At 45.2% G+C, this 24,381-nt stretch overlaps 1 protein-coding gene across 3 annotated transcripts in view; it reads right to left on the bottom strand.

The window, feature by feature from the left end:
- The window catches only part of Atp8a1 (ATPase phospholipid transporting 8A1), a 233,233-nt gene that overhangs the window by 106,639 nt on the left and 102,213 nt on the right, over positions 1-24,381 (bottom strand). For all 3 annotated transcript variants that reach the window (XM_045161357.1, XM_045161360.1, XM_045161358.1), the window contains 4 exons: positions 23,694-23,743; positions 20,843-20,912; positions 14,204-14,288; positions 11,343-11,482 (listed from right to left, as the gene is read on the bottom strand). In XM_045161357.1, coding sequence (XP_045017292.1) covers positions 11,343-11,482; positions 14,204-14,288; positions 20,843-20,912; positions 23,694-23,743 — 345 coding nt within the window. The remainder of the gene's footprint in view (positions 1-11,342; positions 11,483-14,203; positions 14,289-20,842; positions 20,913-23,693; positions 23,744-24,381) is intronic.

Below are 24,381 nucleotides of genomic sequence, written 5' to 3'. Positions count from 1 at the left end.
CCTCCAGCCACTGCAAACAAACTCCAGACACATATGCCACTATGTGCATCTGGCTTATATAGCCCCTAGAGAATCGAACCTGGGTCTTTAGGTTTCACAGGCAAGTGCCTTAACCGCTTAAGCCATCTCTCCAGCCTCTGTCACTGGAGACTTCTATTTCTCCAAAACTCTGGCTGCTCCTGCTTCCATGAAGCCCCAAATAATCAGTCATGGAGCCTCAGATTAGCACGTACCAGAATCCCATGTGGGGCTAAGTAACACCTGCTGGGCTGCATGCTTAAGACTTTCTCATGGACCAGGGCTCAGGGGAGGCCTAGGAATGTGCAGGGGCTGCTGGTGTGAGGACCAAACTGTGAGAGCTGCCGATTACAACAGGATTGGCAACCTGGTTTTACCCCAAAATAAAGGAACATATTTCAGGGCTTGAAAGTCCTAATTCCCTGCTGCAACCACTCAATTCTGCCAGACAATGACAGTACACAAATTAACGGGTATTGCTGGGTTCCAGCAAAACTTGGGGTGGATCTGGCCCCTGGGCCAGCATTAGCAGGTTCCCAATGTAGACCCACTGTGGGGGCTCCACCTCTGAACCTGACTCGCTTCTGACTTCTCTGCATATTGAATTCTCCAACTCCTACCATTTTCTCTTGGCCTTACTTTACAGCCTCCGGTCTGTTTTCTTCTTCCTCTCTCTGTATCCCCAACTTCTGGTAAAGCCTCTTAATTACAAGAGAGTTGTATATTAAATCCTGTCTTGAAAATGCTGCGCCTTAAGAGCCCAAGAGGACCCGATGTGTCCTGAGTTTGATTCTCGAACACTAACGTAAACGGCTGGGCATGGACACGCGTGCCTGCCTGGAACCCGTCCCATAGGGGGTAGTGACAGGAGAACTGCTGACCCTTGCTGGCCAGCGTGAACCAAAGTGGCAGCACTAGGTTCAGTGAGAGACTCTGTCTGAAGAAAACAAGCATGTGAGTTGAGTTACGAAAGGGGACACCTGATGTTCTCCTCTGGCCTCCACTCATGGATGCACATCTGCACACACATGTCCATACCATACACATACACAACACACATGACACATATGCACACCTTGCATTTCACATTATACATTCATGTTATGCCAAGGGATGAAGAATCTTCTGAGGATAGATAGCTTAAAATAAAAACGAAATAAAACAGAAAAACAAACAAACAAACAAACAAAAAACCCAAAACACAAACCCTATCTGACAGGAGTGAGCAGGACTCTAATGCGTAAACCATTTAGAGTAAGAGGCTCAGGAGAGGTGAGGAAGGATTAAGGGAAGTCATTACAGACAGAAGCAATCGCAGGCGGAAAGACAGCGGCATGAAGAAGCATTATGGTGTTGGAGTAAGCTGCCAACTGGTCAACATAGGAACAATACAGGAAGCCCGGCAGGAGACGAGGAAGGTGGACAATGAAGCCGGAATGCCAACAGGGAGCGGAAGTCACAGGGCCTGTGTACTAGAAGATCCCAAGGCCAAGGGGGTGTGGTGAAGTGCTGGGGGGTGGGGGGAGACACGGGTGGGATTTGTGTCTCAGAGGTCACTAGTGATGGGTGGTCTTGGGACGGGTAAGGATGGTTGGCTTCTGGCTGCTCCTCAGCTTTCAACTGATAACCCCGGACTCTGGATGTGCCTGGAACGCTACACTATGCTGCCGCCGTGGTTCTCCGGGACGGCCAGGCTCCTCTCTATTCTGCTTCCCACAGCAGCACCGGAGTGCACGTGTTTTCTCCATCATCTTATAGCACCCTGTGAGGCAGTTATATTTACAAAAGAACACCCTACCTCCTTCCATACAAGCTGGGCTGCAACACTAAGGGAATTAAGCCTTTGGAATGGTCCCTTTTGCTATTTTTGACATCATGTAAGTGGTTAATTCTTTTAAGGCCAAGGAAAAGGGTTTGACTTGGTACTTTTGAATCACAGAAATCACACTGAACTCACAAAGCCACAGGCTCAGTAAATAAGGTCAGAATTCCACACATCCAGCTGCAAGGAATCAGGCCTTCAGCAGAGATTGGGCGTAGCTTGCAAAAATAACACATCCATCTTATCTGAGTCAGAACGTTGTAGCGTTACCCGGTGTGGAAAGTTTACCATAAAGCGCTTATAAGAAGGAAAAGAATTAGAAATATAAGGAAGTCTCGAGTAAATTAAATAAGACTAAGCCCCGAGTGAAGGGGTAGTCATGAAAACTATGTTTCCATTTTATTTTTAAGGAAGAGTACACCACATGGGATAGATGTTAGTACATGGAGAAGAGAAGCCCGTGCCCACCCATATACCCCAGTTGCTGACCTAGTGATTAGACAAGCACACACTCGATTCCATTAGGTTTTCAAGTCTCCAGGACTTTTTGTACACACTCTTTCTTCCCTGTAAGTCAAGCTGGCAGCCTGACATCTGGACGATTAACAAGAGATCTGGAGTTAAAACAAAAATAAAATTTCAGTCCTTGCTCTGTCAAACATCATGGACATGTAGCCTGCAACAAGTAACTTAATTTTCCTAATAATCAATTTCCACCATCACAAGATAAGCCTAAAATGTGACGGGTCATCCCAAACTTTTTTTGGGACAGTGTATTAGAAGAAAAATGTTGAGCATGTTTTTAACCTATATACACAGCCCCAGATAACACGTTTGTTCTGTTAATACTAATAAATTGCATACGTGATAAAATACACAAGAGATCAGATAAAACCTAAATAGGAGTTCTAGCATTTTTTTCTTCCTCTCAATGGATTGCCTTGTGCACCCATTTTTGAGGCCTCTGGACTAAGCCATCAGAGCTCAGCGGTTTAGCATTTGCCTGGCACGTGCGAAGCAGCGGACTTGATGCCCAACACTGAGGAAATAGCTAGAAAGTAAAGGGCAGGAGGCTTGGAGCGCAGTAAATACTTACCCAGTGGTGGGTTTTCACAGTAGATGAGCTGACTGGCTGCGAGTATTCTTAAACAGTAAAACAGGAAACTACTGAAATTTTAAGCCGCAAACTCACCAGCACATCATGTAAAACTTCATGTGCTTTTAAGTACAAATGAAAGCGGTATTTGCAGCTACTAAGAATAGAGGTGGTATTTTATCTGAAAAGCATTCCACAGCAATGCAGAAGTTTCTGTCAACTTGACAGCCGTACATGCTCAGGACAAGCCCTGTTTCCTATTAAGTTTACTGCTTCTCTAGGCATCCTCTAAACCCCTGTTGCCACATGTTGCAGAGGACACTAAACTGTTGTGTTCAGTCGCACTGAATGTGACGGCTAGTTTACATAATACCACAACAAGGTGATCTCTAAACAGCCCGAGATGACAACCATGTTTTGGGGGAGGAATAAAGGAAATAATGTAAAAGAAAAAGATAATGAACTCGGTGTTCTATCTTCATGCTCAGGGCATTGAACCCAGTCTGACTGCCATATTTTGGCTTATAAGTTTACCTCCCATCTCCAATCCCCAAAAGGAAAGCACAGATTTTCGGACCCTCTCCCTTTCTGTCTTGAAGCCTAGTTCAGAGCCTGCCCATAATCAGTACTTAGATATTTGTTGTTGGTATTTCCAGCCATGTTCTTCCACGTTCATATGTACTTGGGGCCCATTTGCAAGTGGATGAGCCTACACTTCCTGAGAAAGTATCACATAAAAATTATTAGCTCTTTTTCTAATGTATCCCTAAATTAGTCCTCATAAGTGGCATATTTGATACCCAGGCCTGCAGTGCCTGGAAAGCATGCAGTATATTAGTCCTAGGGGTCAGGATTTCATTAAGCGAGCATTTACCAAGCTCCGACTTCTTAATATGAATAATTCATTTATTCATCCACTGTTTCCTGAGTGATTACAAAGGTCAGTGATGAGTGTCATTTACTATGGTCACTGCTCTCATGAAGCGTCAATCTGGAGGAGGATTTGCACTCATCCCACATTACAGGATGTATATAAAAAAGCATGTGCTACCATCTGACCAAAGGAAAATTGGTTCCACAGTCACAGTACTATGACTTCCAGCTAAGAAGTGATTCTCTTACCCACAATCTTTTAATTTTTTACAGGGGGAAGGGGCAATGGCACGCCAGGGCCTCCAGCCACATGCACCATCTTGTGAGCATATGCCACCTTGTGTGCTCGAGTCACCTTGTGTGTTTGGCTTACATGGGATCTAGAGAGTCAAACATAGGTCCTTCATGGGTAAGCGCTCTAATCACTACACCAGCTCTTCCGGCCCCAACAATCTATTTTTAGAACATTTGACAGATAACATTAGATACGCTTTCAGTTTGTAAAATGTCTACTTCCCAACCTATACCTCAAAACAACAGAAAAGGCTTTTATCATGAGGGGAATACTGCCTCAAATCAGTGCTCAGTCTAGATGGGCATTACTTGTGATGGTTAAGTTTTGTGTCAACTTGATCTGTTTAAAAATCCAGAGACATTCCTCATAAGTGGGTCTCTAAGGTTGCTCCCCCTCAAAAAAAAAATTAAATTAAATTAACTAAAAAGAGAGTCCTTCCTCCAAGGTGAGCCCTTCCCCCAGAGTGGGTGGCTCCTCTTAGAGGGGAGGCTTTATTTAAAAAAAAACTCTAAAAAAAAAAATCCCCTCCTCTCAGCTGATTGCCAGTGCTGCTTACTACTTGGCAGTGTGGACTGAAGACCAGTGTGGACTGAAGACCAATGTGGACTGAAGAGCAGCGGCTCTTTAAGAAGGGCCCAGGCCTTCAGTGCCTGCTTGGGACTGCTGAGACATCCAGCCTCGTAAACTGAACAGCTAACGGGTTCCTCAGCTCTCAGGCCTACACACCACTATGGTAGGCTGCCGTAAACTAACCCAATAAATTCCTTTTTAATACAATTCATTCTATCAGTTCAGTTCCTCTAAAAAACGCTAATACAGGGGCTGGAGAGATGGTGTGGCGGTTAAGCGCTTGCCTGTGAAGCCTAAGGACCCCGGTTCGAGGCTCGGTTCCCCAGGTCCCACGTTAGCCAGATGCACAAGGGGGCGCACGCGTCTGGAGTTCGTTTGCAGAGGCTGGAAGCCCTGGCGCACCCATTCTCTCTCTCTCCCTCTACCTGTCTTTCTCTCTGTGTCTGTCGCACTCAAATAAATTAAAAAAACAAAAACAAAAACAAAAAAAAAAACGCTAATACAACCGTCTTCTGCAATGCTTAAGGTTTGTCTTCCTAAGTGCAGAAGCAACTGGTAACATGTATAGTGCTACAAATATAATCCATTTTCCTATAGAAGAAAGTAAATACAAAAAAATTCAAAAACTATATTTACCGTGAAGAAAGTAAGATCAGAGCCTTGCGTACTACCAGTTTTCAAAGAAAGCCAGCAGAACTGTATGACTATCAAGCAAATGTAATTTACATACCTCAGAAACATGTTAGAACCAAATTAATGTGACAGATCAAAGGAGGTGAGAAATTTCAGAGAAACCATTACTAATAAAACTTAAAGCTTTATCATCATTGTTGATTACAATTATTCCTAAGCAAATATAAATAAATGAAATCTTAATTTAGGCTTATTTTTTATTTTTTAAAGGAGAGTCCATACTCTCAGTGATTTCACAAGATGAAATGATGAGTCTGGGTATAGTAACTGATTTCCAACAGAATGAGGTCAAAGAAGACAAAGCAGGTCAAGTTTGTCATCTAAGGATGAGACAACTGCAAATTCTCTGAGGCGGTGACAGGGAGAGATGAGGAGGCGCCGCCGTCCCCACACCCGCAGCTCAGCTGCAGCGCTCTCCCACGCAACGGGTCCAGATGGCTGAAGAGCGCCCGGACTCTTCCGTCCCTCCACGCCTTCGCTTTTGAACTGTCCGACTTCACAACCACGCGGCCTTTCCTCGTCCTCAGAGTCACTGCTTGCCTTAGATTCGGCCACTCACCAGTAAGCCGTTCTTGAAACAATGCGTTAGCATTCATTTTTCCAGCTTTTCCTTTTTGTGTGTTAATGTGTGTGTAGGAAGACTTGTGTGAGAGCACACACGTGTGTGTGTGTGGGGTGTGTGTGTGTGTGTGTGTGTGTGTGCATGCATTTGTTTGGAAGCCAGAGATGGATATCGGGAATCTTTCTCCCTCACTCTCCACCTTATTTACCGAGGCAGGGGTCTTGCACTTGAACCCAGAGCTTGCCGATTTGGCTAGACTAGCTAGCCAGTTTGTCCTGGAGGTCCTCGTCTCTGCCTCCTAAGTGCTGGGATTACGTAGGAGGGCCACCATGCTCAGCCGGCATTTACGTGGGTGCTGGGCTTCTCAGCTCAGGCCATCTCCCTGGGCCTAGACTTTTAAAAAGACATTCCGAGAAGCGTATCATGTGAATGCAAATGGTGGAGCCCGAACAGTGCAATCTTGTAATGGTCTTGATGACTGGATTTTATAGACAGATGTTAAAAATCCCAAATCCTCTCTAATGCTACCTGTTGATAGGGATGACCCTGCCTGGGGACTTTCTCAAGCCTCCTGCTGTCCCTTCGCTTCACTCTGTCATGTACTGACAACATTGTTGTTTGAGAAGAAGCCCTGTAAGTCTTCCGAATGGGGGGCGTTTTAAACGCAGCTCCATGACTGCTGCGCCCACAGCATTAACTCAACTATGTTCGGAAGCATCTTGTTTCATGACCACAGTGATAGCCTGGTCTCCTGAGAGCGCACTTTCTAACATGTCCATACCCCATTCTCTCTTTCTCTCTCTCTCCCCCTTTTGCAAATAAATAAATAAAATACTTTAAAAAAAAAGGGCTGGAGAGATGGCTTAGCAGTCAAGGCACTAGCCTGAAATGCCTGACGACCCCAGATTTGATTCCTCAGTACCCACAAAAAGCCAGATGTGCAAAGTGGTGCATGCATCTGCAGATCATTTGTAGTGGCTAGAGGCTCTGGTATACCCATTTTTCTCTCTCCTGGCAAATAAATAAACTATTTTAAAATGTCCATGCATCGATGTACTAATCTGGCTGCCACACTGTGTTGGGTGGAGCTCCAGTGTCATGTGAAGCGACAGCCCAAGACAAGGTGGAGAGGCGACGCGGAGGGAGAGCCGCCAGGGGCTTCTCTCCCCTGTGCTCTAGCCAGAGCGCCTCTGCCCGGATCAGCGCTGTCCATTTGAGTTAGGCAATGTGTTGTTTGGGAAAATGGGTTTTGCCCTTCAAAACGTCTGAAAACCACTCCCAGAGCTTGATAGTCCACTGTCTCACACGCTGCGTGCGATCTTGTGCTCTGCACTGAGAGCGTGTTCCAGGCCAGTCGGGAGCAGATTACACAACGGGCGCGCCTTTGGGAAAGCAGGCAGGGAGGAAGCCAAGCTGGGGAACCCCAAGGCTGTGACAGCTGAAGTTCAAGCCAGGGTGACATGCCAGCAGCACGGGTGGTCTCACGTGTTGAAACTTGTCTCAGCCGGCCCAGGGTGACAACCCCGGCTCTACCGAATGCCGACCCCAGCTGACCGTGAGGGTAGAAGCTCAGACCCACAGCAACATGACAGGCTCTGGCTCAGACCAGAAAACCCCACTGCCATCCCAAGGGCCAGAGCCAGCAGAGATGCTTCCTTCCCAACAGAAAATATTATTTAAAAAGGGGGCGGGGGCTGAAGACATGGCTCAGGGGTTAAAGCACTTGCCTGGAAATTCAATTCCCCAGTACCCACTTAAAGCCAGACGCACAACGTGGTGCATGCATCTGGAGTTCATCTGCAGTGGCTACGGGAGAGGCCCTGGCGTGCCCGTATTCATTCGTTCATTCTCCTCGTATGTCCTCTCTCTGTCTCCCTGTGCTTGCAAATAAATAAAAATAAATAAAACTTGCATAGTCATAACATAGTTGTCATTTTTTTTTTTTTTTGTCCAATATCATCTCTAAAAAAAGACCTGCCCTCCTCTAACTGGCAAAATAATCATTTTAGAGACATTTAGAAGTTACCACCTCTCAGAAAACTTCCTGCAGACAAAGTCTGGAGGTCAATTTTTGGGGTTCCTTCAGGTTTCCTCATTAGGGAATCTGTGCAGACCATGGAAGGCGTCCACAGGCCCTGGGGAACCTTCCTGATTTGCTTGTGTGGCCCAGAGATTGAGGACACGTTCACACTCAGCGGACATCAATTACATGTAAGGCTGAATGAAAAACCTGATTTTAGGAGTGAGAAAGGATACACAAGCTCCATCTTAGATGGAACATGTTGATTTAATAAGGAAACCAATCTCTTCACTTTCCTAGAAGTTAAGATTTCTCAACAAATTAGAACATGTGATTTATCACAAAGTAAAGATCAGTTAGCTCTAAATTTCTTTTTATTCCTTTAAGAGGCAGTCATAATAAAGGTTTATGTAATTGTGTACTATATAATGTATACTATATTATGTATATATAAAAGCAAGCTTTTGATAGATTTTTTTTCCCCATATGACATTTTAGTGTGACTCATGATCGCCATCTACTGGTAAAAATCTGAATGTGTAGTTAAGTTAATGGAAAGCAGTTTTTTTGCTTGTTTTTAATTTATTTGCAAAGTGAGACATACACACAGAGAATGGGTGCGCCAGGGCCTCCAGCTGCTGTCAATGAACTCCAGGTACATGCGCCACTGTGCGTGTGGCTTTACGTGGGTACTAGGTTATCAAACTCAGGTCGTTAAGCTTTGCAGTCAAGTGTCTAACTGCTGAGCCATCTTTCTAGCCCAAGGAAGACAGTTATTATCATAGATATTAAAAAGAAGTTTGGGAATATTAAACATTCATTTTCAAAATTTTCTACATTGGGCTTTAAGCATAAATAACTTAATTTGTTGAGAATCCATCAACAAACTTATTTTTAGCGTCAGTAACTACCTCAATGTCATTGCGGGGAGGTATATTATACTCAGTCTAGGTAGCAAATGAGACAAAAGAGGTCTGAAGAGACGTTCAGTGCTTAAATGTGCTTTCTGCACCAGCACGAGCCCCTGAGGAGGCCTCAAACCACCTGAGTTTGAATCTCCAGAACCCATGTAAACAGCTGGGTGAGGCCACGCATGTCTGTAAGTCCAGTCTTGTGGGGAGCAGAGACCAGAGAATCACTAGGGCACGTGAATGGCAGCCTCCAAAACCGGCAAGAAACTCTACCATAAGGAAAAGTGGGGCAGGTGAGTGACTGAGCGGGGTGCCCAAAGTTCTCCTCTGGCTGCTGCAGGAGGGCCCATGGGTGCCCAACATCACGCATACACCACACACACACCCCAGACAACACACCACACAGGCTATGTCCATGCAGAAAACAGTATCATTTTGCTATCATAGTTTCAGAAAAACTCTTAATATAATAGTATGAAAAGTAAAAGACTAGAAATCAATAGCATTTGAGTCCTTTACAACAAAGATTTTGGTTGGGGAAGTTAAGAGAGCTTATAGTCATGGCTTCCAATTGTTGTATTTGACTTCATGATATTTCAGAGGCATAATCATATATAATAAGTATGTTAGGACGCATCAAAAGAGAAAAAGAGAGGGATTCACCAAGGCCTCTGAGAACAAGCCCCTGGCTGTGGGTCTCTCTCTACAGTTGGTGATAAAAGGGAACGCCTATGATACCACAACCTTGAAATGTAAGAGGACGGGTAGTTATAAATCTACATGTCTTTATGTTTCCATGTGATAGCTACGGCCTGTGTCTACATGCACCGAGATGTCACACATAAAGGACATATCACGCCAATTATGATGTGAGGAGCGCGTCTCTACTCTTTATTTAATTAGAGTGACCACGGTGTCCTGAGAGGCAGAACCATAGCTTGAGTTTACATGTGGCAACTGTGTGACAGAGAAAACCACCTGCAGCTAGAATGAGATATTCCCTAGTGTCACATAAAAGGGAGGGCATAGCGGGAGGGGGGAGGGGAACGTAGTCCCACGAGGGGGTCTGCGGTGCTGGCCACAGGACAGGAAGCTGCTGGCTGGACAGAGCCCACAGAGGAGAAAGGCCAGCCTTCCGCCCCCTGCAGGCCGCAGCAGGGAACGCAGGCTCACAGGCCTGTTTGGGTCTGCGCAGCGCTTGGGCAGCGGAGAGCTACTGCGTGGAGAGCTCAGGGCGAGAGTGACTCGGAGCATGAACGAGGGGCAGAGATCTGGCGAATCCTCTTATGGGCTGTGAGGTCATGGTCACACAACTTAACCTTTCTGATGCCTCAAGCTCTTCATCTGTATGTAAGGAAAATTACTACCCCCAAGGGATTCAATGTAACCAGGGGAAAGTGCCAGTATCACGCGGCACATGGTTAAGTACCACGGGAAACGCGCGGGCTGTTTATTAAGAACGCGAGCAATTGGATGTGAGGGCGATCTGGCTGCGACATCTGTCACCCCATTGATCGCCAGGGTTGATTCGGCTGATCTGGCTGGCTAGGCGGGTGTCCCCTTCCTCCCTCACCGCTCCATGTGCGTCCCTCCCGAAGCTGCGCGCTCGGTGGAAGAGGACGACCTTCCCCGAATAGAGGAGGACCGGTCTTCGGTCAAGGGTATACGAGCAGCTGCGCTCCCCTGCTAGAACCTCCAAACAAGCTCTCAAGAACGCGAGCAATTGACACGGCACCAAGAACCGTGTTCCCATCCCTGTCAGGCTGAACAGACTTGGCTTCTTTATCTGTAAAATGAGGGTACTTCTAGTTCTTACAGAAATGGCAGACAGGGGCACGTCCATGCAGCACGGTGAGTGACCGGGTCTAAACACTGGATTATAAACTGGTATCTTATTCATTATCCATTACAGATTTGCAAAGCCACATTATTATTATTTTTAACATTTTATTTATTTGAGAGAGAGAGAGGCACACACACACACACACAGAGTGAGTGTGAGTACGGGTGTGTCAGGGCCTTTAGCCACTGTAAATGAACTCCAGATGCATGCGCTACTTTGTGCATCTGGCTTTATGTAGGTACTGGGGACTTGAATCCAGGCCAGTAGGCTTTGCAAGCAAGTGCCTTTAAGAGATGAGCCATCTCTCCAGCCCTATCCCTACATCATTTAATGTTACTCATACTTAGTTCTGAGTGCACGTGTGTCGGGGGAATGTCTCATGCCCTCAGTGACATAGAAGACACTGGCAGGTTGGCAGGGGGACTGTTAGCCTGGCCACATTGTGATGAGAACTGGGAAGACTGAAGCTCTGCACACAGTAATGCGTGAACCCAGGGGCTTTCAGTAAAATTACAGGCTACAGTAAAGGTTCGATTTGAGACTCTATTCTGTTGTGCTAGGATCATTGGTACCTTAAGCACAGACTGGAAGTTCATGGAAAGCCCGTTTGCGGGCAGGTGATGCCAGTGCCCCACGCACCTTCTCGATGAGCTCATAGCTCTCCTCCAGCTTGAGCAGCCGGTTCCGCACGGCCGTGGACGCCCGCTGGTACACGGTCCTCCACTCCTGGAAATCACTCTCGGAAATCTCGGCCACGGCAAAACACAAAGTCCTCAGCCCTGAAATAGACAGCACCCCAAACGCCCCAAGGGAGAGTGAGTCACGAGTTTGATGTTTCCATTTAACAAGAGCCTGTTCTGAAAAGTCTGATTGGATTCAGACAAGAGAATGATGTCGAGTTCAAATAAGACAAAAATCTTGGTATAGAATGACTACAAATGTCTACTCAGATTTTACTTTTTTAAAAATATATTTTATTTATTTCAGAGAAATGGGGGGGGGGAGAGAGAGAGAGAGAGAGGGAGAGAACAGGCACTCCAGGGCTTCCAGCCACTGTCAACAAACACCAGACATACACGGCCCCTAGTGCATCAGGCTAATGTGGGACTTGGGGAATTGAACCGGGGTCCCTCGGCTTTGCAGGCAAGTGCCTTAACTGCTAAGCCATCTTCCCCAGCCCTCTGCTCAGATGTAAAAACTGTCACACTGCTTCTAAGCCCTGGCCCTTGCGACCCTTGAGGACGGATCCCACATGCCTCATCAAATCCCTCAGCCTCCCTGTGCTCCTTCCCCACACACCAGGGCTGCGGAGCACTGCTGGCTGCATTGTCCACCCCACCCTCCCTGGCGCCCTTCCCCCGCCTGCCCTGCACCTCCTCACACTCAGCTCCCGGGGGCACTGGGGTGCACTGCCGCTCAGACCGCAGAGTTGACCATCTCCACAGCGCCACAGTGTGAACGGCAGTGATTCAGAGATCTGCCCATCCTTCTCCTCTAGCAGGGCGAAGCCCTGAGAGCCGGTACTCTTTATAACCCCAGGGCCACGCTCTAGAGGCTCAGTCAGAATGGTGGCTTCACAGTAGGAACAGTAACGTGGAAGAGAGAGACGGGGGAGACAGAGAGAGGGAGACAGAGACACACACACATACTGCTGGAGTTCACTGGGAAAGCTACCTTTCCCTTGCAATGTTAATGGCTACACTCAGGCCTGCTCTTCGTGTCTCTACAAGCATGAACGTGGTTGGGGGGGCACACCGTGGGAAAACAGGAAGGTTGCTTGTGGTGACGGAATCCCGGGGCTCCATGCCTGTGAGTTTCATAACTTACTTTATACCCAGAAAAAAAAAGCAAAAAACAGAAACAAACAAACAAACAAATAAAAAAACCCTAGCTGGACAGGGAGAGGAGGGAGGAGAGATATGTGCCAGCAATGCGGGGATGGACTCATCCAGAGTCCCAGGAAGACAATGTCCGCTCTTGGGGACTTGAACTTTTAGAAAGGACCAGGCCCAGCGCCAGGCCTTGTGACCTCATGTCCAGTACGGCACGTTCCGGGGAGCGTGGCAGAAGCCGGAGGCAGAGAACGGGTGTGGCACGCCGCTCGGTCCTCTTAGGAAGGACGAGGGATGAGGACTGCTGTTGTGCTGAGTTGAGTGTTATCTGTGGTGCCCTTGTAGGGCACATTTTTCTCTTTGGAAACTTGATTGGAAAACTTATTTTAGGGCTGTGTGTGTGTGTGTTTGGGGTAACCATGGCGTAGAAGTGCTCTGTAGTGTAGGGTCAGAAAGAATGGAGTGAAGGTACGGGGACCAAGGGGAGCTGAGGAGCCCTATGTGTGCGTGCAACATCGTCACCAGAAAGGAGCCCGGGGCCTATCCCAACCTCTCGGTGTGTGCGGGGCAGGCTGCGCCAGCCACACCTGGTGGCCATGTTCTGGCACTTTTGAGAACTGGAAAAGGTTCTTTGCATCCCTGTTTGTCAAAGCCTACTAGTATCTCCCTCATTCCCTCCCTCCCTTCTTTCTTTATTCCTCTTTCTTCTCTTAATGTTTTTAAAAACATTCATATCCTTTCTCAGTCAAGGGAATGAAGAAACAAGGATCAGACCAGGGGTCAGACATGGTGCCATGGGGTGTGTTTAGGAGTGAAAGTTGAGATGCAAGAATTAGATACAGCTTTGACTAGATAGCAAGTGTAGAAATAAGACTGTGTAAATTCTCTCTCTCTCTCTCTTTTGTTTTTTTGCTTTTTCGAGTTAGGGTCTCACTGTAGCTCAGGCTGACCTGGAAATCACTCTGTAGTCTCAGGGTGGCCTCGAAATCATGGCAGTCCTCCTACCTCTGCCTCCTGAGTGTTGGGATTAAAGGCATGCGCCACCACGCCCGGCGTTCTATGTAAATTCTTGTCATAACTGACCCTTACTGTAACAACACTCACTTTCTTCCACCTACTTCAGACCATCTCTGCCCCTTACTGCTTGCCTCAATCATCGTATATCTCAGGAAAAAGGCAGGGCTACACTTATTTGCCATGGAGTCTCAGACCTCACGCTGAACTTGGCATGTAGTGGGGCTCAGTAAATTAAAGTGTTAAGTTGTAATAGGATAACTACTTTAATAGTCTTATTGGTTAATTTATTTCTTCCATTAATTTAAGTCAGATGATCTCAGTTCTTTGACTCTTGTTATTTTTCCTGACAAGTTCCTTGAGACACAATGTGAACTATCTCCACTGTGAACTGCATCCATTCTGAAAATGAATACAGATAGAAAAGCCCTCCCCACTACCTAAAATGTGGGGCCAGAGCTTTCAGTCTTTCAGTAAATACAGTTTGAGAAAAGAAAAATGGTGTGTGAGGATAGTGCCTGGTAACATCTAAGCCCTCAACAGTAACTGATGTCTTACTTCAGAACCACTAAGTAGAATCGTGAGGAGCCCTGGAAGACACCCAACATGCAAGATTTTCTTGCCTCTTATATTTTATTTTCACAGGAAACTCACCTTCTGTAGCAAACTGCTCTAAATGTTTTAGGGTAATTTCTTTGTACTTTGAAGTCTCTGCAAGTCGTTCATAAATTACAGTGTCCTGGAAAATAAGCAGAAGGGACATTGTACTAAGGTAAGCATTCAGAGTTGAATAAAGTTAAAACTGGAGACATTGTAGTTGCAATTCTATATAAAAAAACCCACCACTCTTGGTAGCTTTTATTTTTTTAAACACAAAGTATTTTTGTTGATGAGTAACACCAGTTTCCCTGCAAACACGAAGAACCACAGCTGCCCCTGTGGGCTGTGCATCCCTGGCGTCCATCAATCATGAAAATGTCGTTAGGCTTACTGTGGCTGTGTCTGTACAGAACATTTGAGGATTTCTTTTCTTGTGATTATCACATAAACAATACAACTATTTATATGACATTTGCATTATACTTGGTACTATAAGTAATCTAGACATGACTGAAAGGGCTTGGTGGTACATGCATATGATACCAGCACTTGGGAGTGGATGCAGAAAGATCAGGAAGTTCAAGGCCAGCCTCTGCTACATAATGAGCTTGAGGCCAGCCTGAGAGGGCTACATGAGACCTTGTCATAAAAACAACAACAAAACCAATCAACCAGTTTAGGGAGGGACGTGCAGTTATACGAAACAGTACTGCGTATGATGCAAAGGTCCCGAACTCTACGTATTCTGATGCCTGCTGGGGGCCTCTGGAAGCAATGCCCCGAGGACACCAAGGGGAAATTCCAATTCTCTATTTTCACCTTAGTATGGAATAAATCTCTAGTTTTTCAATGTTCGAAACAGTCAGATTCTGTCAATATTTCCCTGGCATCTCACACACTGCAAGAACTCCAACCCCAAAGGTTCTGTGAACCTCTGCGAAGTATTCATAAGGTGCTAGGAATGGTCCAGAACTCTGTGACGTGTTATGCTGACAAAGCTTAGGAGCTTGTCCTGTATAGTACTTCTCAGATCCTTTGACATGCTGGTGTGTGAGGTGGAGCTCCTCTCCCCACCCCCCAGGGAGGGTGGGCCGCTATGTGGAATGTACCCCAAGCTCATGTGACCACAGACCCTACCAGGGACTCAAACATGTCTATAGGAGCAGAGTTCACAGAAGGACAGACTTGAGGCAGCACAAGACTACGGACCTCTGAAACATGGCAAAGAGCCTTACATCGCTTCATGTTTCTTGTTACACCACCTTAGCTTTAAGACTCAGTTGCCTTAATTTGTAGAATAAAATTCCTGCATTCATTTTAGGGTCCCTTTCAGTTTTAGCTTTCTGCACCATTTACGTTTTTCTACTCTTTTATAAATTGCCTATTGTTCCCTCAGTTGGCTTTGCTTTAATGTTTTCAGAAATCTTAGTATTCAGCCTTCACGATTTTTTATTAGACCAGGAAAAAATAAATCATTTACCTGCAATTACTTTCTCAGTGGTATTACCCATTTTAGGGTCTCTAGTCTCAGGGCTGAGATTTGGAAGCAGACTAATGGACTATGATTTAGAGCCTCAGAGAGAAAGAGAACCGAGTGACCTCAAAACAGATGGACTATTCCAGGTCCCAATTATGAATTTCTTTCCATTTTTCAGTGGCGGAATGGGAAAAGGGGAAAGTAGAAGGAAATGACAATTTCCCCTCATGACTCCTTCCTGGGAAAGAATGTATGGCTTATAAAAATCTTTTATCCAGAGATTAATGAAAATTTCAATGAAATTAATATAGGTCTCTTTCAAATGGGAAAAAGTCCTTTAAAAAAATACCCGAAAACAAAAGTGCTGAATAATAAGGTTCGGGGAGACTGAGTCCTGCGGTGTTTCTCGACATGCTAGTGGAGGAAAATGGTGCTCGGCATATGAGACTTCTAGTTTGCCTTCTCAGTGGCATGCAGAGTGGAGCCGAGGAGTCAGTGCAGACTCTTGCACATGGAGGGCATGCCTTAACATGCCCCAAGCGGCTGGCCCGGCTCACATGTGACAGAGAAATTCTTAGAGGCACATCCCAGATACCCCTTTACTTACAGGGCTGTGGCAAGCATTCAGCACATTTTTAGGAAGGGTTTCTGGAGGGTTCCTTTAGCGCTTGTGGGAAATCATAAGTGGATTTAGGAACCTGGACCCAGACGCTCAGAAGAGGAGAAAGTGGACAATCACAATAAGCTGGCACTGCGGGGGAGGGCGGTCAAAAAAGTTCCTTTTCCATTATCTTTTTTCTTTTCCCCAGGCTGGACTCAAATGCATAGTGATCCTCCTATTTCTGCCTTCTGAGTGCTGGGATTAAAGACATGGGTCATTGTGTCTATTGTCTTTTATAGGCAGGGTCTCATATAGCTCAAGCTGGCCTTGAACTCACTATGTATCTAAGGATGACTTTGAACTCCTGATCCCCCTGCCTCCGTCTTCTGGGTGCTAGGATTGCAGGTGCGCACCAGCATACCCAACTCCTATTGCCTTTTAGACTAAGTTCAAACCTGCTCTGTATTCAAAACCGTATTTTGTAAATGAAAGAAATATTCAGTGTAATCAATTGTCTTGAAATGTCCCTTGTGAGGAATACCATGATACAATGTTGCCATTGTAGCAATACGGAGGCAGTCCCAAACAAAGAGGCCTTGTGTAATTATTTACTTACATGATGAGATTTATGCTGAAACTATCAAGATGACCTGACTCCTGTGAAAATGACTTAGCAAAGTGGAGCCATTTCTGTCTGATTCCACTCGCCCTGAGCCGTCACAGGGGTTGTAAGGGTGAACACCGAGGCCACAGATGCCTGCTCTGCACACTGCCTTCTACGACCGACCCAGTGAAACTGCCTGCCACAACCTGACCACTATGCTTTACTGCGCAACTGACGACGGGACAGCAAGACTCTAAGGCTAGCTCTGCACAGTTGACTGTTGGCTCGTGCTTCTCTAATCTATTTTAAGTGACAATGAAAGTTCTTTCAAAATAACTTGCATACATTTCTCTGTCCTAATGAAACCCGGGTGGGGGGGGTGCTGTCTTTTGTTCTGTAGAAAAACAAGGCTTGTGCGTGTTTATCTTGAATTGTAGTGGTATTTTTGTGTTCTAATTCCAAATAAAGATGGTTTTCTTCAGAGATCTATCTCTGTAACTTTTTTCTTTTTGAGATATAGGCTCATTCTGTACCCAGGCTGGTCGCACACTCACGACTGACTGTCTTGCTTCAGACTCCCAAGTGCTGGAAGGTTCAGGTCGTTTTGTTTGATTTCTGACACTCCGAATTCGCCACTTGCCCCCAGGGACTCAGATCCTGTTGTCAGGCCTAACAAGGAGAGACCAGCCTGCTGACTGAGGCTGGGTCTCCTTTGGCCTGGAATGTTGACTAAAGACATGGGGCACATCCACGTTTAAATCTATGCTAACGTTTTCTGTGATGTGTGCCGTTCAGAATTACGTATACCTTGCTGCTGATGTGGTAGTCAACTGCTTAGAGGAACTAATTTCAGAAGTGTTTTTTTTTTTTTTTGGTATCTGGCACAGACTTTTATTTAAGATACTTATTTGAAAACTTCTGTCATTTTTAAGATTCCTACAACATTAAACGTGTTTCTACTTTTTCTCCTGGTGTATAAGTTTTAGTGCCAGGTTCTTGTTTTCTTGAATAAATCAAATCTTTGTTTGTATAAATGAGACTCCTCAAATTGGCTACCATCATAGGTATAAACTGCACATTGCACATGTTTTCCTTTAAAAACTAACAAAGAGGGGCTGGAGAGAGAGTTCAGCTGGTGAAGGGCCCGAGTTCAATCCCTAGAACCCACGCAGACAAGGCTGGTCAGGGTGGGGCACACATGCAATGCCAGCACTGGGCGAGAGGACGAGGACAGAGGCAGCTGGATCCTTGTGACTCCTTGGCTGGCCAGTCCAGCCTAACGAGACGCGGCTCAGGCCAGTGAGGGATGCTGTCTCAAAAAACGGTGGAAGGTGTATGAAGAAATGACACTCGAGGTTGTTCTCTGGCCTTCACAGGCACACGCATTCACAAGCACCTACACTCCCACGTGCACTTGCACATGCACGAACATGTGTGCACATACCCTCCAACCAACAAAGCAAAACATCTTCATTACAGCAAATTAAAAAAAAAAAAAAAGACAGGAACAATAAGTCAGACCCACACATATACTATGTTAAACGTATCACTCTACACGCCTGCGTTTTACATGGGGCATACCTGCCCCTGCGGTCCCAGCATCCAAGCTCCGGTCACCCCTTGATTCTGAACCCACAGCCCGCGACTCCCACCTGGCTAAGACGGCAACTCAACGATCCCCACTGCTTTTCTATTTCCCTCTTGGACCACCAATCTATCTATCTTGTCCTTTGAGGCTAGTTTCGTCTGGTTATTGTCTCCATGGTGCGCGACGGTGGCCCGGCTCTGGGTTGTGAGGGGCTATGCCGACCTAGGGCCCTCGCTGCTTTCCGGACGGGAGCTGCGATCTCACAGGTGAACGGCGGTAAGGTTGTCTCCGAGTTCACTCAGTAAGCCGAGCAGAAATCCCAGAGTGATCCTAGATAATCCGTTCTCTCAGCACCTGCGGGCAGCCAATTACTGGGGCCTAAATCTCCCTCCTCAGTCCCGCCTCCTTTCATCCTTATCAGCTGGGCCTGAGCAGCCTTCAGTGGGCTCTGCTGGAAGCTCTGCCGGCATCTGTCTTCAGCCTTGATCGTTTTCCACACAGCACCAGAATGATCAAGGCATAAAGGGGAAGTTCTTGAGCATGGGGGCAAAAGAAAAAAACAAACAAACCCAAACCGGACCCAACCGACTTCTTCCCCCTAAACTTAACTCATAACCACCCTTCTGCCTGCCCAGGACTCAGCGTTCTTTGCTAAACTACAGCCTACAAGTAGCTCTCAAGTGTTCTTTGTTTTCTTTTTGTAACATGTTTATGTCTTTTTAACCACTTAACTGCATTTCGTAGAGGAAAAATGCAATAAGCAAGCTAACATAGGCAAACTATCTCCGTGACTGAAAAACAAACTCCAGGGCTGGAGAGATGGCTTGGCGGTTAAGGTGCTTCACTGCAAAGCCTAAGGACCCAGGTTCCATTCCCCAGGACCCACATAATGCCGGACGCACAAGGTGCGTGGGTGTGGAGTTCGTTTGCAGTGGCTGAGAGGACCTGCTGTGCTCATTTTTTTTTTCCCTCTCTCTTTCCATCTCTCCTTTTCTTAATAAAAGAAAAATAATTATTAATTAAATAATTATTTAATTTCTTTTAAATCAAAGTCTGGTCAGGCATGTTGGTTCGTGCCTGTTATCCCAGCACTTGGGGGGCTGTGGCAAGAGGATCCCAAGGTTGAAGCCAGCCTGCGCTATGAAAGGAGTTCAAGGCCAGTCTGCACATTCTAAGATCTTCTCTCAGCCAGCAAAACAAAATGGTTTTTATTCAATGCTTTAATTCCCCAAGCAAACGTCTTTTAGGTAAAGGACTGTTTAAATTTAGAAAGCCAAGATGTGATTTGAGCGTTGTGAACCAGGCAGGCAGATGCCAGTCACTGCAGCGGTGCCCCAAGGCTCTTTCTATCTACATTCTCCCTTACCATCATGTTGTGTGACCACTGGGATGAGGGAGGTCTTTACCATGCACTCAGCACTGCAGCCTAACCTCTCGCCGCTAGTGTTAAGTGCTTGACGTATCTGAGGTCTTATCTTTTTACTTCCAAACTCCCGGTCAAAGTCTGGTGATAAATGTCGACATGAGTACATGTCAGATACTGCTGCAATGAAGAGAACAAAATCAAGCAAACTGTGTAAATGAAATTCATGAGCCGTCTTGAAATAACTCTACCAAACTGCTGCAAACCAATGGCATTCAAAAGTGTTGTCTCAGTGCTTTAAACTGAGGCATTTAACATTCTCAACAGTAATTTAAATGAGTTCAGTTTCCCAGTTTCCATGGGCTGAAGCAAACTGGTTGACTCTATTTAAAATTGTGACATTCCGAGTGGCCCAGTTTTCCTAGCTGGGAAGTTAATAAAGTGGAAGGAAAGGACAGCTCAGGGGGGAAATACTGGCTGGTCTTAACAGAGACAACAACATGACCCTGTCAGTAGCTTTATAGTTTTTCCATGTGTGTAAACATATTTTAACTAGGAAAATTCAGCTAGAACACATAATATTTCTACCACTATAATCTACCATCATATTGTAGCCAACCAATAATCAAATATTCTTTCATAATTGAAACAATTCAAAACAAAGTCACTACCACATGAAGAATTATAGCAGCAGCTGGGAGCTATTCCTCCCCTATTTCTATGATCTTTAAACAAATGGATATAGAACCTGAAAATGCTTTCTGTGTTTAGTCACCTACAAACACAGTTTGCATAAGATACACCTCAAATATTATGTATTAAGATATTAAATTATAATAGTAACATAGGCCAAACTTTTTCAATGCACCAAATTGACCCAGAAGGAATTCCACATTACACTAGAAGAGGCTGAATGTTATGATGATAAACCAGCAACAGAAGTGGATGTCAGCAACTTCTTGTTCAACATCTGTGTTCCATTTCCATAGCAAAATGCCTAACACGTACATTATAAACCGTCATAAATCACAACTGCAAAAGACAAAAAATAAAAACTTACGGCTCCTTTGCAGTAGAGTCGTAACTTCCCGGATGGAGTGCGAACAATCACTGACATTCTTTTTCTAGCGCTGCAAGAAAGAGGTTTTCCATGATGTGTCATCCTGCCCAGGATCTGCATATATATGTCTGTCACGCCTCACATACTTGAGTGCTCATAATGAAAAAAAAAAATGGGACCAAATTATATAATGTATTTTTCCACACCTACAAATCATCCCGAGGGTACAGTTGGTGCCTTGAAGATGACATTAAGTTTTCAAGTCACCAGCACACTGTCTGCTGCCCTGGAGGAGTAATGCACTAAGCGGTCCCCGGGAACCTTGAGCAGTTAATGCTCAGCAAAGCAAAGTCCTGGGCTACTGTTTGCTGATTTGAAAAAAAAAAAAAAAAGTGGGAAGCATGAAAGCTGAGTTGTATGTTATGCTTTTTATTAAAAATAGAAATGATAATCAGCTTTAAGCCTATGGTCCCACATAAAGGAAAATATCAGCGCTTCTAAGAAGCAGTTTGAGCACTCTTCATGGTCATCAGTGACTACAGGAGCTCCTTCCCCTGCATGGGAATACGGGGGACTCTAAAGGCCAAACAGTACTGACTCAATACGTTTTCCCTATACGTGTATGTATCTATGACCAAATTTCATTAGATACCATAAACAATTAACAGTCACTAATGAGAGAACAAAAATAGCAACCTACACCAATGAATGGTACTTAAAATTTATGAAACACTTGTCTTTGGAATGTTCCAGCAAATATTTTGGGGGTAAATGAAACCTTAGATAAGGTATGCTTTAGGTACATAGCAAATTCGGCCTCCCTTAAACCTGCTAACTTAGGATTCACTATAATTCACACTTATTTTTAGTCCAGCTCTGATTTAATGGTTTCAAGCCCATCACGTTGCCTGCTCTTGTCTTCTCCCAAGGGAGATGGGAAGCCTCTTCTGAGGTCCACCAGAGTTAAGTGGACACCGCAGAGAAAATCACTCAGTCATGGAGATGAGTAACATGGATGTCAGAAACCAAGATGCTCCATGCCATACATTGCTGCATTTCATTTCCGTAGGAAGCTCGCTCCCTCAGCTTCCGCACTCCCGGCGCCAGGTTCCACACACTCATTCGAGACTGCATCTCTGGGCTTCTTCCCCTTGACAGAAATCTTAAGACATGAACTACACCCTCTCCTCCGTTTTAGAAATCTACACATCTAACCTTGTGGGCATCATCTCCTCTGCCTTTTTACCTGACACAATGGAGGAATATTTCTGCTTTTATTACAGCCTCTCCCATCCCACTTTCTCAGTGGCCTTGTTCAAAAGTCAGTTGGAGAGCCTCTCACGAATCCACCCTTACTGCTTCTATCATGGATCCTGCTTGTTATTAAACAGGCTTTAGTTTCTCCCTCACAATTCACCCTAACAAAGTCCTTTCCCCTGAACCACACGTCCTTTTTCCTTTCCATGAATGAACTTCAGTGAACCAAGGCCAAGTCTCTACTTATCTATCTTCCATTCCCCTCTCTCTTCTTGATTCCTCCTTCACCAGTGAATAGCTGCATCGAGCAGTCACTTCTCAACCTGGCCCTCATCTAACCTTGTGGCAGTTTCTCACAGAGGACCACTCTCTCCTTGAAGCATCCCTTTGTTATCTATGTCACTGACAACAAAGAGTCTCTCTTGTTGATTTCATCCCATTTTCTCTTAGCTTATTCCCTCCCCCTCTTCTATCTATCCTTTCCTTGCTCATGACAGGCAAGCGCTCTACCACTGAGCTATATTCCAAGCCCATCTTAAAATTAATTTCAAGTCATGCTCTCCTTAACTTGCCTATGGTGGCTTTAAGCTCTATCTGTAGCCCATGCAGGCCATCACCTGTGACAATGTTGCCTCCACTTCGACGGGATGGTTGACCTGTACTACCAGGCCCAACTCACTTCACTTTTTCAGACCAACATTTAATAGTTAGAATTATTCATGGCTCAGTCTTTCCCACTAGATGACAATTCGTACTTCACAGAGACATGGATGTGGCTTCTGAAACCTCAGACAACTAGATATCATATGTGCATAATTAGAACGGAGCCTTCCTGACTCCTATATATCTTAATTCCACATGCCTCTTGCTGCCTCTCAGTGTGACTCTGTTTCTAGGTCACTAGCTGCTAGAATTTGTTCCCCAAAGCCCCATGGGTTAGAAGCCCAGTCCCAGGGAAGTGCTAGTGGGAAGTGGTAGAACGTTCTAGAGGTAGGGTCTTGTGGTAAGTCTTTAGGTCACTGAAGGTGTCCCCTGAAGGGGACTGTGGAACCCTAGGCCTTCCGTCGCCGTTCTGTTTTGAAGTGAGTAGCGACACAAATCTTCCAAGACCTTGTAGGTAGGAAAAGCATCTGGCCACGAGATGAGGAGTTCTGCTCTTCCATCTCCTCCCTCACTACAAGTCCAAAGTAACGAGGCCAACTGATCATGGATCGAACCTCCAAAATGCAATGATAAATGAACCTTTTCTCTTCATAAACTGATCATTTCAGGTATGTTACAGTATGGGAGGTCTCACTAACACACCCTCCGCCAGCCTTTCGGTCCTATCCTGTGCTGGTGCTTCAGACAGTGTCAAAGGTTTCTGAGTTTCTGGCAGGAGGAATGTAAGCTGTGCACCGTCACACTCTGAAGAAAGCTGTTCGCGATTTACCTACACACGTGACAATTGAAAGAGCAGAGCACTGAGGAGCTTTGCTTGAACACCTTCAAGTATATACAATAAAGGCATATATTCTAGCTACTTAAAGAGGAAAACGAAAGGAATGGATGAAAATTATCCAACCCACACAGATCACAGAGCATGTGCTTTTACCTGGTAAACTCCAGGACATTGAGCAACTCGTATCTTTCTTCCTGCCCCAGCTATGAAAGAAAAGAATATATGAGTATTCAGAATTAGAGACTTCTTAGGCTTCTTGAAATTAATCACTGGCCATAAAAGTTTACTGTAAAAATGTCAATACAAACTAAGTTTTCCTTCTGAAATGTGGAAGGGAATGAATTAACTTTCAGGTAACGGAAATGGTAAGAAATGGGAGAGAGCCAAAAGGAATTCCAAGTGCCGCACAAGATAGTCTTAGGGCAGCACAAGCCCAGACAGGAGAATGGAGGGAAGACAACAGATGGACAATCTGCTGATTGTACTAAGAAGTCATACAAAGAACATGAAACAACTTAAAATGAGGTGAAGATTTTTCTCTAGGAAATAAAGGGGAAAATTAGATCTTTAAGAAAAAGTTTGAGTTAGAAAACATAATTTAAAAAAATACCAAAGACGGGTATCTTGAAATACTGGTACAGGTACACTAGAAACACTAATAATAAGAAGAATAATGATAAAGGAAGTCTCATTTATATTCAATAAAGTACACAGATTTTCCACGTATGATTTTGTGAAAACTGTATGGTTTGATATAAGGTGTAAATGTCACCCTGATGAAGATGCGAAACATGCTGGACCTTCAAACCCTCCTGTGCTCATTCTGATCGATCTCCCTGCC

This window comes from Jaculus jaculus, chromosome 11 (genome assembly GCF_020740685.1).
Source record: "Jaculus jaculus isolate mJacJac1 chromosome 11, mJacJac1.mat.Y.cur, whole genome shotgun sequence".
NCBI lineage: Eukaryota > Metazoa > Chordata > Mammalia > Rodentia > Dipodidae > Jaculus > Jaculus jaculus.
Note: the sequence above shows the minus strand (reverse complement) of the source record. Positions and strands in the feature narration are given on the sequence as shown.